General features: G+C 36.8%; 1 protein-coding gene and 1 long non-coding RNA gene across 3 annotated transcripts; one reads left to right on the top strand and one right to left on the bottom strand.

Annotated features, from left to right (window-relative positions):
* Positions 1 to 3,957: 3,957 nt before the first annotated feature.
* LOC130408665 (uncharacterized) lies at positions 3,958 to 8,452 on the top strand. 2 transcript variants are annotated; one of them, XR_008904788.1, is made up of 4 exons: positions 3,958 to 4,243; positions 5,373 to 5,574; positions 5,942 to 6,099; positions 7,193 to 8,452. It is a non-coding gene; the product is annotated as an uncharacterized LOC130408665 (long non-coding RNA). The 2 variants fall into 2 exon arrangements; XR_008904787.1 differs by having other exon boundaries at positions 3,958 to 5,574.
* Positions 8,453 to 8,654: 202 nt separating this feature from the next.
* LOC130412176 (serine/threonine-protein kinase pim-3-like) lies at positions 8,655 to 13,396 on the bottom strand. The gene is made up of 5 exons (XM_056737347.1): positions 13,240 to 13,396; positions 10,180 to 10,348; positions 9,687 to 10,062; positions 9,405 to 9,578; positions 8,655 to 9,182 (listed from the first exon to the last, which is right to left on the bottom strand). Exons 3-5 carry the CDS (start codon positions 10,021 to 10,023, stop codon positions 8,887 to 8,889), a joined length of 807 nt encoding a protein of 268 aa, XP_056593325.1. The 5' UTR covers positions 10,024 to 10,062; positions 10,180 to 10,348; positions 13,240 to 13,396; the 3' UTR covers positions 8,655 to 8,886.
* Between the last annotated feature and the right edge of the window lie 437 nt (positions 13,397 to 13,833).

Below are 13,833 nucleotides of genomic sequence, written 5' to 3'. Positions count from 1 at the left end.
AGAACATGTCTCTTGAGGGAATAAACTCATAAATATGTATTCCTTTATAGAGTCTTATCAAGCATTTATCCTTTTAACAGTTTTTTTTCAATGATCTTAACACAAACAAGCTAATATGAACAGGCTTCAGGCGAATAAATTATGAATGGCGATTACGATGCAAAACCAACACAAACACCCACTTTTCATGCTTCAGGGAGGTGAAGTTAAAACTAAATGAAATAGGAATCTATGAATTGACCTAATTGCATGTGCATTGGATTAAAATAAGCAGGACTGGGAAACTTTATGTGAGGATATGATGATTTATTTTGCATCATCATTTTTTACTAGAAGTCTCATACTCTCACATACATTTAATACAACAGCTAAAAAGTGCGCACACACACATTCTCAGAGCATTTCAATTTATTGGTGAACAAACTGCGGGCAGCTTAATTTAAGAGCAGCACTATTAACAAGTTAAACGGACACGGGCCGCAACGTTTATCAGCCAATGGCTATATGAGAACACGAGAGCTCATTAAAAAGTGTATTCAGTTAGTGGACTGTATTCGCTCTTTCACTAGTGTGGCAAGTATTCCCATTGGAGTGAATAACTAACAGGGCATTTAATTATACACAAGTCAGTGAGCTGTGAAATACTGTCAAATTCAAAGGAAGCATGTCACAAGTTCACCAGCAGAGGTCACTGTAATCAGAGAGCTGAGACTAGCCAATCACATGCTTGTAATTACTCTTTGCTTTTCTGCTTCTCACTTACAATGAAGTCATTGGTTTTAACATTAATTATTGACTTTAAAGCCTCTGTGTGTTTGTTATAAATTGCTCTTTTGACTTTGCAATTATGCCTTTGTTTGTATCTCAAACTTTCCAAATTTCAAACTTTAGGGGTTCCGAAATTATTCTTAAATGTTGATTGTTCATAAGTTCATGATATTGTTCAGAGGTTCATGGAACCAAAGCTCTCAGTTTTATTTATCAACTGGAAGAATCGATTTTGCTTTCTAATTCCTTCAAAAAAAATAAAGTAAGAGAAAAGGGGTAAATGAAAAAATCTACAATGGGTCACATTACCTTGAGTAGTTTTTCAAGTGGGCATCTGTCATTTCAGGCTTCTTTCTATCCTACAAGATAAAAACCACAGATTGATCCATTGCACAACCTTTAAAGTCAATTATACTGCCACAGAAAATAAGAGACCACTTCCACTAAGCATTTCTAGATTTGTGGTGACCAATGCATCATGTGCAAATAAAGGCAAATATAAAAAATGATATTATATAAAATTTTTGAGAAATATTGTTATAGCAATTCACAAAAATAAATAATGTTACCTATCTTATTTTTTCCTGAGGCCTTAATACAGTATATATCTTTACCTTTCTTTGAAAGTTAAAAGGCCTATTCATTTTTCCATTTCAATCAGTTAGTTGCACTATGTTATGTGTCAAATATCATGGAGGTTCTTTTTGGCTTATGTTAAATACGAAAACACAGACAGATGAAAATATATATTTAAATCAAGCATTAGCAAAAGAATAAAAGAGGGCAAAAAGGAAACGTTAATGAGGTGGCACGCAAATATAACACCTTTGCTTGACTAGTAGAACTAAGTGGAGTTTATCAGATGTGTACATTTCCTGAGACAGCCATTTAGAAGATCTCGGGGTTTAAAGACTGCGCCTTAAATCCAGTGAAACTTGCAGCCAATTAAAAAGGCCACACAACAGCAAATCTCAAAGAGTTAAATTACTGAAAACCAGGCACTTACTTTTCTGAATGAGGATATGAACAGCTTGTTTCGTGCTGTTGTTCTGTTTGATATCTGCTTGATAACATGAATCTGATGTATAATTCATTGGCATTGTTTGTACAACACAATGTTCCAAACTACCAATACAAAGGAGATCTCTTTAAGATCACATCTGTTTCCTCTAAACTGCAATGAGATTAATTGGGAAGCCAATAATTGAGCCAAAAAGCAAAGACGGAAATAAAGGAACAAGTTTTCAGCCAAGAATCTTCTTTAGTGTTCTACTGAAGAAACAATCTACATCTAGGATAGCCTGATGACCCTTTACATATTTAACACAAAGTCTACTAGAATATGAATGTAAACAATAATTTCCAAAAGCAAATGTGCTGGGCTATTCTTTCCTGTTCATATGGTTTTACTGTACAGTGTGTCAATAACGATCTCATTTGTGCCTATTTCAGGAGAAACAACCAATACTAATTGAACCATAATGAGAACTCTAATAAAGCTTCGAAAGAGCAACCGCCGAGGAACGCAACTGTCCTCTGGGACTGTTCTCATTCTCTTTCCACTGAGAAACAGTGAAAATTTGAGTATGAAATCAACAAAATAAACTCTAAAAACTCAAAATTTCACAATGTTCTAGGAGAATCTTTTTGATTTGAAGAATGCACAGAATACATTGTGAAATGATTTCTTGCATGCGAAAAAAACAGATCTCTCAACACTTCCATCACAATCGAACCAGCTGAACCAACACACCTGTGGTATAAAACTGATCAATGATTAAACAACCAGGTCTAAAAACTACCCAAACTATGACTGCACACCTGAATTCTCAATTCGTCGCCTCTAGTCAAAGCAGGTTTGAATATAGCAAGAGGCCAGAGTACATCCCAGAGGACCCAAGAGAAGAGCCAAAAGGTTTAATAAAGTTTATTTTTAAAGACGTACCTAAATGGACCATGTGGTCATCAAAGATTGAGGATCCTATTGACAAACGTGCTTTTAAAGATGCACACAGCACTGCTGCTTCATTATTCATTATTCACAGGTGACTGAAAATAAGATAAAAAAGAGAGAGACTGTCACACTTGGGTAGCGAGAAATGGCAAATATGTACAAACATACTAACACGTGAGGAGACAGGAAACCTGCGTTACACGTAAATTAGTGCTTCCTGCTTGAATCTTCTCCAGCCTGAACCATTTCTCTGAGCACTAGTGGAAATAGACATGTGTTCAGTGAGACATTACAGGGGTGTGTTTGATCAATGCTTCCTCTTTCAACCATGACTTCGGTGCTGCATCTATATTCACTTGAAAAGAATGTAATAAAGCATGTTGGACTACAGTGGGCTGTAATGGTTCAGGCCAGCAGGTCTGATCTGTGATCAGCTGACATATATACATTTATTAATTGTGCAGACGCACAAAAAGAATTCAGATTTTATTCAAAACGATTTTAAGAGCATAGTAATCCACAACTGCAGTATATTACTGAAAACATTAAACCAGTGTTTTCTATTTTAAAGAAGGATCAACAGTGCCACCTTGTGCGTCATATACACCCGGAATGGTGTGAGTGTGAGTAAATTAAAGAAAATATAAAGTTCAGAAAATGTATTTTCTGTCTCACCTTTCAACAGGGCTTTTGCTGAACCACTTGTGATTATTGAAACTCATGTGATCTGTTTTGTTTTGGAAGCGCCACTGCACCATCCACAACAACAAAATCCCCAAGGACCACATTGTAGTTGGCTTATCGTTGCTTTCACATCTGTTGAAATACTTGAGCGGACAGTATGGTCTTGTGTCTGGAAAAAAAGACACTGTTATTATAAGCATTTATTACTATTATGATGTTTATGTTGTAGAGCACAGTGTAACTCATAGCAATAGTTAAAAAATGTTTATTTAACTAAAATACAGCAAACAGTGTTTACTGACAGTCTGAAACTGTTGTATATTTCCCTTTAGTCTCTTGTCATTCTTATATTGAACATGTGTTATACATTCACAAGTAGCCTACAGATATTGGACTGTCTCAGTCTCAAGGTTTAACAGGGCAGTGTTGTGAAGCAACACTCAAATTTCATTTTTGAAATTGCCAGTAAGTCTGTTTCTAGTCAGATGAAGTCAGTCTGAACACAGCGAGGGATATTTAATAAAGTGTTTATTTTATTCTACACTGTAAAAAATGATTCCGCATTTTAGTTTTCTCAACATAATTTTGTAAGTTGACACAACTTGCAGTTTTTTTATTTGTTGATATAACTTACCATGCTAAGTTTTCACTGTCTCAACTAGTCTCAAGTTGACTGAACTTAAGTATGTGTCGACTCAACTTAAAAATGTTTGCTGAACCAGTAAGGTTAGCATATCGCGAGATCTTCTGCAGCGAAGCGGCGGGAGACGTTCGTAGGCCATGACATGGAGTTTATTTCGGCAGTTGTTTTTAATTCCTCAATCATCATCTAATCTGGTAAGTATATTTGTTCATTAAGGTGTAACAACTTGTAAAATGACATGTATGAACTAATCATCAATGTATTTTTACAAATCGTCGATGTGTTTTTGCACTATTAATATTTCCAGATCTGACTGATAAAACCGTTGCAATCCATGTGGTGTTCCCACATATAACCCAGTTATCAGTACTTTAGTTGATCATCTGCAAATTAAAGCTAAAAAAATCAACAAAACTAGTAACTTAATCTAGCACATCTTTTTCTACAATTCATTAAAGACGTGCATTATTTGTTGCTTAAAGGCGGTTGCTGCTAATTTTACATGAGGGATATATGATATATGCCCTCCCTTATTCAAATAATATCACAATATTTCAATTAATGTGTAATTAAGTAAAGTAATCTGCACCGTTCTAATAATGTGAGAGAGAAATATGGATAAATGGCAAAATACAGAGCGGGAAAATGTGTTGTGAGACATAACGCGGCTTCATAATTAATTTTTCCTGTTCAAGTTATTTGCGTCAAAACGAATCACTATACAGCCAAATCAGCGTTTACGCGAGATTGACAAATGTTATGTTATTCCATGTAAAGCTTTGTAACGTTAAATGGTAACGTATGGCAGGCTTCAAAGCCTGTGCGACCGGACGCTCCTTCACGTGAACTGAAAAGTTACTTAGCAGCTGAACCGAGTCCGACCTATTTAGACGACATAGATGTAAGTGATCGCTCCCATTGCTGAAAAAACTTTGATCATAATACTTATTATATTATTTCGTTGCAAGTGACATGAATAAACAAACACTAGAATAGCTTTGTGTGCGAGTGAAACATGCTTTTCGCAAACGTTACTGCTAAAGTGGTTAATTAAAACAGCTTGTGTGATTTGACATACTACATCTGCATGAATTTTCACATTTAAGATCATACATCATTTAAATAACTCCAAGTCTCAAAAAACACTGGGTGCACTCAATGGACTGTTTTTTGTAACTGCAGTTGCGGCATTATGCCTCAAGGGAGGCGCTGTTTTGTTATAAGCACAGAGAGTAAAGTCTACAAAGAGATGTAGAGAGGGAGTCCAAGGTCAACAAAACAAAGTGAAGAAGCCAAAAAGATCTGAAACAAACTTTCTCCCAGATCTACCTGCCGGAAAAGACCAGAAAACACTGGAACACGAAAGGGGACTGATGTGCCAAGAGATGAAAAAGACAAATCCAGACATGAGTTTTGTGGATGGAGCCATGAGCAGCACATATGCTCTACGAAGACAGAAAATCATAAAGAGCCTCCAGTGTCTGAAAGGAAGAAGAAATGGCCGGCTCTTTTTTGTGAAAGACAGGTATGGTTCTGTTATTATTTAAATATATAGTTTACTAAAAAATGAATATGCTATTATCATTTACTCACCCTCATATTGTTCTGAAGCTGTATTAATCTCTTTGTTTTGATGAACACAAAGGAAGATATTTGGAAGAATGTCAGTAACCAAATCAATCCCATATTATTTATTTTCCCTAATACAGCAGTACATTTGGGATGAGATCTGTTAAGTCACTGATATTCTTCCAAATATGTTATTTTGTGTTCAGCAGAACAATGACATTAATACAATTTTGTAACATGCTACCTAATTAGTAGCTATACTTCTTGCAATGTACTTTAACATGTTGTGGTTATTTTTGTGTCATTTAATATAATTACTTTAGATCAGTGCAGAATTCAACAGCCTAGTGACACTGGATCTGAGCAAGTCTTTCTATGAGGGTATAGACCGCCATCTACCAAAGCTGCTGTGTCTGTACCGTTCAAAGTGCTGTATGGAATTGTAGAAATCAGGGCCATAATCGACAGCCTAGATAAAAATGTAAGTACATATATTCACATTCACTCACTTTTAGCCATAGCGAGGATGACATGCTGCAAGTGAGTCCAGTGACAACAGAGCCCCGCCTCCTTTTACAGACTTGACTCGTTTCCAGCATTAAAATTGTTTTTATGTTAAAAATATGTCCAGTTAGGAGTTTCAGTATCAAATCTGGAACTTGTTGCACCTGAAAATTTAGCTTCTGTACACTCTTCGATAGTAGGGATTTGTAAAACATGCGTACGCACAATTGAGAAGTTGAAGTTGGATGTGGATGGAGTATAGGACCGGTCAAAAGTTTAGGATCACTTACTCAAATTTAGAGTAAAAAAAGAAATAAAGATTTAGAAATTTGAACAACACTGTTGTAACTATGGGATTTATGTTGTGGCTTAAAAGCATTCAAAATATATGACTTACAGTATATTATATTTTAGCATCTTCACTGTAGTCACCCTTTGGCTAAAATTTGCTAAATCGTACACTTTGCTTTTTATCATTCAGCTTCATGGGGTCTCAACTTGGTAGCCTTTTAAACAGTATTAAAGAAATTCCTTTTTTGTTGGACTCTAATTAAAAGTTTTAATTTATTATTTTAATTTATAATTTAATTTTAATTTAAACATTTTTGTGAAGGGATCCTTAACTTTTGATCAAGTGGGTATGTATTAAATTAAATATAGCAGAGACTAGGGCTGGGTTAAAAGACATGTCATATCAGCAATAGCACTAGTTGGACTGTAATTGTTTCCATTGAGGACATCTTAAAACTGAATTTGCCTGGGTTCTGTTATTAAACATGAATTTGGGTGATGTTTATTCACTGTGGAGGTATTTCCTGTACATCCCTATGAAAAACAATTGTTCATTAGTAAGGAACTATTCTGATGGTGCATTCCATGCACGGCAGCAATGCGTCAGCATAGTTATTCAAGCTGGACTTGTCATGAAAGTACATGTTGGCTTTAAAATTAGGTTTGATTTGTTGAATTTAAATACGATTTGGTGTACTCATGTTGTATTTAAGTCTTTGATGTTTAGTGCTGTATATGTGAAAACACACATTTTGAAGTTTGTCATTTTTTAAATACAGAACACAGATTCGGAAGAAGAGATGACCAGAGGCATGACTCTTGGAATCCTCACAGTGGTGGAAGATGTGACAGACCCCCTTCCGTGCAGCTTGTGTGATGTGGCCCTTTTAATTGAGGAAGCAGTTGTTCTGAGAATGCCTATGTGAACATGATGGGGTTGTTGTATGCTGTCAACATAAACTACCCAAAAACCTCAGATACACCTTTGAGGTAATTCAGAGGCCACTGATGAACATCAGCGCTGAAACTTGTACTTCAAGAGTGCACTCCCTTAAAAATGCATTGTCTTATTAATTTATTCCAAGAATCTGTTTAAATTTTACTCAGAAATCCTTTAAGTTTTCATTTGTTTTAAGTTACTTCGAAGTTAAAGTGGTTTTATAAATGTGTAAAATCTTAGTGTTAGTTCACCCAAAATCATGTATTTGTGGACTAACACTTTTCATGTGTGTTCAAATAGTTTTTTTACTTTTCAGTATTTCTATATTCTATGTGTATATATATATATATATATATATATACTGATATATATATATATATATTTATATCCCTTACAGAAAAGACACATGTGAAATGTGTGTTTTTGGAACATTTGGGTGTGAATTCCCATGTGAAACACATATGATTACAGGTAAAAACCCATGGGATGACATGTGCGACATGTGGTGATATGTCTCCACATGTGAACACATGTTCTTCACATGACAACCTGTGTTTCACATTTCATCCCCTGGATTTTTAAATGTTATCATATGTGTTTCACTCGGGAATTCACATGGGATTCACACCCATATGTTCAAAAAACACACATTTGACATGTGTTTTTTTGCACCTGTTAAACACATGTGGTAAGCATATGATCACATGTGAAATTCATGTGTCTTTTCTGTAAGGATATGTGTATTTATGCATGAGTTTTACTCAGAGTTATTGAAGTGGAGATGTCATTTTGTGTAGGAGGTACTTTAAATGTGAGATGGTGGTCTAGTGGGTTAAACCACGGAACTGGTAAATCAAAGGTTGCTGGTTCGATCCCAACAGCCACCACCAGTGTGTCCTTGAGCAAGACACTTTACTCCATGTTGCTCCAGGGGGATTGTCCCTGTAATAAGTGCACTGTAAGTCGCTTTGGATAAAAGCGTCTGCCAAATGACTAAATGTAAATGTAATGTAAATGTAAATGTGACACGTAATGTTATATTTCATTTTTGTCATGAGAATCAACTATTTGAGTTTTCTCCTGAACGAGTATTTATATGTAAGGGACAATAAAATAATTTAAATGAAAAATATCTGTTATTTATTTGGTTGAATGTGCTGTTGCAAGTTGAGATAATATGCCATAATAAGTTCAAAGAACATACAGTTTAGTTTAGATAACTAGAAAATGTAAGTTAACGTGCTTCAAATTAACTTTTTGAGTTCAGGCAACTTGAAATAAATTGTTGGGCCAAATAGTTTAATTATGCCAACTACACATTTTAAGTTGAAAATACTTTAAATACTAAGTAAATTCAACTTAAATCCTTAAGTGCAAAAAGATAACTAGAAAATTTAAGTTGAGTAAACAAATTTTTTTTTAGAGTGTATCAAATTTCTGTCTTCGGTCTAACTGTGCGTTCAAACCGCCAGCAAAACTTTCACAAGGTGTCAATAGTCTCTTGCAACGAGGTCGTTAAAATACGTTCCTATCTCAACTTTGTTGTGTCGCTAAACACGGCCTAAACACGCCTACTGTATGTCGCTCGTGTTGTCGGCTCTCATTTGAAATTAATGACATCGCCTCACTTAATCGCTGCGTATCGCTGGCGGTGTGAACGCACAGTAACTGCGCCATTTTTGGCACAGGAATATTTCTTTGTCTTGCAGCTGGTCCATGACTTTGATCTTCAGGTGATTCCTGAAACCATGCATGTTGGAGGATTTCTGCCAGTTTAAGCCGGTTATCTGGATTCTGTTGTAGGCACCAACTAATCAGATGGCAGCATTCTGTTCAGAAAAAGGAAAGAGACATCTGAATACTACCATAGACTTTATACCTGGTCGGTCATTGATGAGGGTCAGATGTTGAAGTCAGAAAAACAATATAAACTCATCCATCAACAATTGAGAAAGTTATTCCTATATTACCCATACAAGTGGTTGTGTTCCTGTTTTTTTTGCATAAAACGTCATGAGATGTATTTTTAAAAGTGCTATTCTAAGTCTCACCTGTAGCGATATGTGAGGACCATCTGCGTCCAGCAAACTTTGCGTGGTCTTTTTTGTTTGGGAAGCGCCCCATCAACAGCCGGAACAACAAAATCCCCAAGGACCATACTGTAGCTGGCTCAGCGTAGTAGTTCCCTCTGATGTTCAATTCGGGTGGACAGTACACATCTGTGCCTGAAAAAAAGACATAGGGAGTTTTATTATTTAATCAAATGTACTTATATTAATATCTTAGACATTCAGTGTTGATTTCATAATGAAGCTTCCAGGGATAATACGTACCTATGAATGATCTGTAAGGAATTGTCCAGAGGAGCTCGCCGGACCCAAAATCAATAAGTTTGACTTCCATGCTTTTCTTGTTGATCAGCAGGTTCTCAAGCTTGATGTCTCTGTGGAAGACCCCTCTTTCAGTGCAGACGAGCGCAGCTTGCACGACTTGGCGCATTATGCAACATGCTTTCTCCTCTGCGAGGAATCCAAACCTTTCCATGAATCTGGACAGAGTCTTGAAGTCTGGAGGCCGCTCCATTACTATGATGTTCTTGTCAGGCTCATCATACCAGGCTATGAGGCCTATTATTTCAGGTGCTCTGGGCTCTTGATTCGCTAGGACCATAAGAGCCACCTCTGTTGGTATGGGGACGGGATGGTGAGGCTAAAAAACAAAGTTCATGTTGATTAGGCAACAAATGAAACGTTTTCAAACATGGTGACGGTGCTGAAGTGGGTGAAGGAATTCAGAAGAAATAGAGAATCGTACAACTTTACTTACAATAATGACGTAAGCCAGCCCTTGATTCTTTTTCACAACTTCACTGCCACCTTAAGACCATCCGATCTTCTCGTCCCTTCATAAACTGCTCCAAATCCTCCTGCACCTATCGATTTGCACACTTTGAAGTCGTTTTTCAGACTCCGTTGCTCCCCTGTGTTGGGCTTTTCTGAAATGAAAAGAGCTTATTATTCAATCAAATGTCATTTTCCCAATGTCATTTTTGTCTTACAATAATAACATGTATCCATTTGGCAAACGCTTGTATCCATAGCACCCTACAAATGATAACATTATGTTACAACGTTTTGCCTAAAAAGCCACTAGAAACACAGTATACAAGTTAGAAAAGATATTAAGTTACGAAAAGATTAACAGCCAACAAGAAAATTGACTTTTTTGTTTTACACAAAGTTAAAACAGTGATAGTGGTCATTCAAGTTTTCTATAACCACACTTAAATTCAGCCCTTTAAACTCAGTTACTGTTAAAATATTCCTAAGTGTCGGTTAGTTCAACTTTATAACACATAATACACTAAATAATTATAAATATAAAGAAATAATTAGTTTTTCAATAACGATAAAATTGTCAAAAAAATAAACACTGTGTTTCTGCAATTTAGCGTGTCTGTTGCTAAACGTCAAGACGTGAGCAGGACTAACTTATCACGTGCAACTCTTCGATATACACTTTTATACACTTTTAAAATTAAAATGTAATTGTCATACTACATATCAGTTTTGCATGACACATATCTTACATTTAAGGGTATCATGGATTGGTGCTTTAATTAAAACAGTGGCGGCTGCTGATCTTTTAAAAAGGGGAAGCTCATTTTCGACCTAAATCATAAAAATTGTCCATTTATTTATATGTAAATTCTGCCCTACATTCCTTTTCAAGAAAATGCTCTGCAACCCTGTCGTACCAACTAGGCGTGTTTTCCAGTGACTTGACCAGTGTCCTCTCAATGGCCAGCAGAGCTAGGCTGCTTAAACGGCCTTGGGCCATTGTGTTACGGGTGTAGGACTTGAGCCGCTTTAAACAGGAGAAGCTCCTTTCTACACTTGCAGATGTAGCTCCAATTGTTGCCACTAATGAGAACAGTTTGTAAAGCTGAGGCATTGCACTGTCCAACTCCATGTCTTTAAGGAACACCAAGTAATCACACAGCTTTCCCATGTTACTCTGCAAGTCCTGATCTGAATACAGGACTTGAAGTTCAGACCTCAGTCTCCCTGAATCAAAGTGATGGCCATAACTTTTCAGGGAATGGCCAGCAGTACATTTTTTTTTCACAGCACTTCCAGTCAGCCAGCTAACTTTGTCATACCAGGAGAGCTGAAAAGACCTGTTACTTTTCCCTATCTTTTGCACTAAATCAATCTAAGGTGTTGATCTGCCCTGCTGTTTAATTCTAAGTTTCTAATCGAAAGGAAAACTTTCTAATGGCTTTGCCAAAATCAGGTCGACAATATTAGCACTGTCTGCCATCGTGTGCAGTTTGCTAGTATGGTGGTTTTTCTATTATAGTATTGAGTTTTCTTACATAAAATGATACATTTAGTTAGTTATAGGTTTCATGTATTCTTAGGAAACAAGATTGGGCCTCGTGTATAAGTATGAGCTCATGAACACCTGCATGAACAACAAGCATCTTATCTTAGCTGCACGTACACCACAAATAAGTTTTAATAAGGAAGTTTGGTTTGTCTCATAGAGTCAAGGACGCTGGTATCTCTAAACAGTGAGCTCATTTTAACAAGAGTCTGAACACTTGAACATCTGCACACACACCAAATATCTTTTAACACTAAGACGAACTCCCCACACACTTTTGTAGAGAAGTTTAATTAAATGGCATACAACCGAGGACACCGGTAGCTCATTATCGCTAAACCATGAGCTCATCTTTAATAAAAACATGGTTAAATCATGTATCGTCCGAAACCCCCAGGAAAGTGTCAAGATAAAGAGGCACTTGTTTTTGAGGGGCGCACGCAACCATTAAATCCTAATATGGTAGGCCGGAACTATGAGCGCAGAGGGACGGGCTAATGAAAAAGTGATGTCATATGAAACCTGATTGGAAGAAGACGATGTCATGCACACATGATTGGTTTAAACTGTGATAACAACTGGAAAACAATGTATAAAAGATGGAGTCAGATATGTATTCGTTGGATCCCTTCAGATGAACTTCTGAATATCCCACTTTGTTTGTCCGGGCAAATAAAGTTTAAACTCTTGGCACCTGGAACCCTTGTCTCTGAGATTTCTTTCTGCGATGGAAGGCCGATTCGCCACAACACTAGCTGGCTAGTTCAGACTATATGAATTAATGAACAAACGATCTAATATATATATATATATTTAACTCAACGGGAGGAAATGTGGGAATTAAGTTAAACTGAAACAATGAATGTGGTGTGAAATTGTGTGAAATATACGATGAAGGTTGCAGCAGTTTGCCTCCTTGTCATTTATGATTTATAAAGAAAAAATGTCTAAAAGCTGATATGTGACAATGTGTATAGCAAACAAGCTAAAAAAAAACAAGAAATACGTTTTTAAAAGCTGTCGACCCCAAAAAAACGAGCGTTTTAGGACATAAAAGTGGATTAAAAAGAGATGACAGACCCTCCAATCATCACGCAGACGCTCGGAGTCCGGGCCAGCCCACTCCTACATTCATCCCAGAGACGCTGAGCGTCCGTGGGCGGGACATAATCGCAGCATTATCCAATGACCGTCTTGTTTCTAAGCACTGAAAAAAACTGTTTAAAGCGCCCCATTGAAGTCAATGGACGCTGGGCTTCAACAGAGTAATGCACTGTACGCTACGGGAATGAATGAGAAGGAAATCGAGTCAGCCGACCTAAGTAGCTGATTCTGAACGAAATTGTTTTCGTTCGAGATGAACGTGTTTAACGAGTTTTTAGCCAATAAAATGTTAACATAATAGTACATATATTTGACCATTCAATTTTTAACAATTATAGGGGAAGCTGAGCTTCCCTTGCAGTCTTAAAGAAATCGCGTCTGAATTAAAAGTACCTGCATTCTCCACAGAATGTGTGTCTTTCGGGGATCCTCTGTCTGATCTCCGCTTAATGGATCGACACCATCAGGACGATGTCTTCTCTTTCTTCTGCTCAACTTTCTCACTAACGGTACATTGTTTGCCACAGCAAAATAACATCGTGTCAGACAAGTGCCGAGAGATATGAGTGATGAAAGTTACCGTTAAGAGAAAAATCACATGACTGTAATCTCTCAGCGTTACGCGGCGTTTCTCAGCCGCAACTAGTGTCGTTGATTATAACACATCATCATTTAAAACTTTCTGAAAAACAAGAACGTGTGAAATTAATAAAAAATAAACACTTTGTTAACTTTATTGCGAGTGTGCCTATTCTCATAATACATATTTGCGATGCAGGTGAAAACTGAAATTCGAATAGGAACGGTTGTCAATGCCACGTCACTCAATTCTCGGTATTCGGTGTGCATGTATGTTAAAATCCTCTGCTTTGCTTCAGGACAGGTCCGTTTCTGTTGCATGTCAATAACATCATGTTGCCGGTGAGTGGGGACATTCGGTAAGTTTATACAATTGTTCGACATAACTTTTCCCGCGTACACAAGACT

The sequence above is a fragment of the Triplophysa dalaica genome, chromosome 2 (assembly GCF_015846415.1).
Source record: "Triplophysa dalaica isolate WHDGS20190420 chromosome 2, ASM1584641v1, whole genome shotgun sequence".
NCBI classification, from domain to species: domain Eukaryota; kingdom Metazoa; phylum Chordata; class Actinopteri; order Cypriniformes; family Nemacheilidae; genus Triplophysa; species Triplophysa dalaica.
The sequence above is the reverse complement of the archived record's forward strand: the minus strand, read 5'-3'. Positions and strand labels throughout refer to the sequence as shown.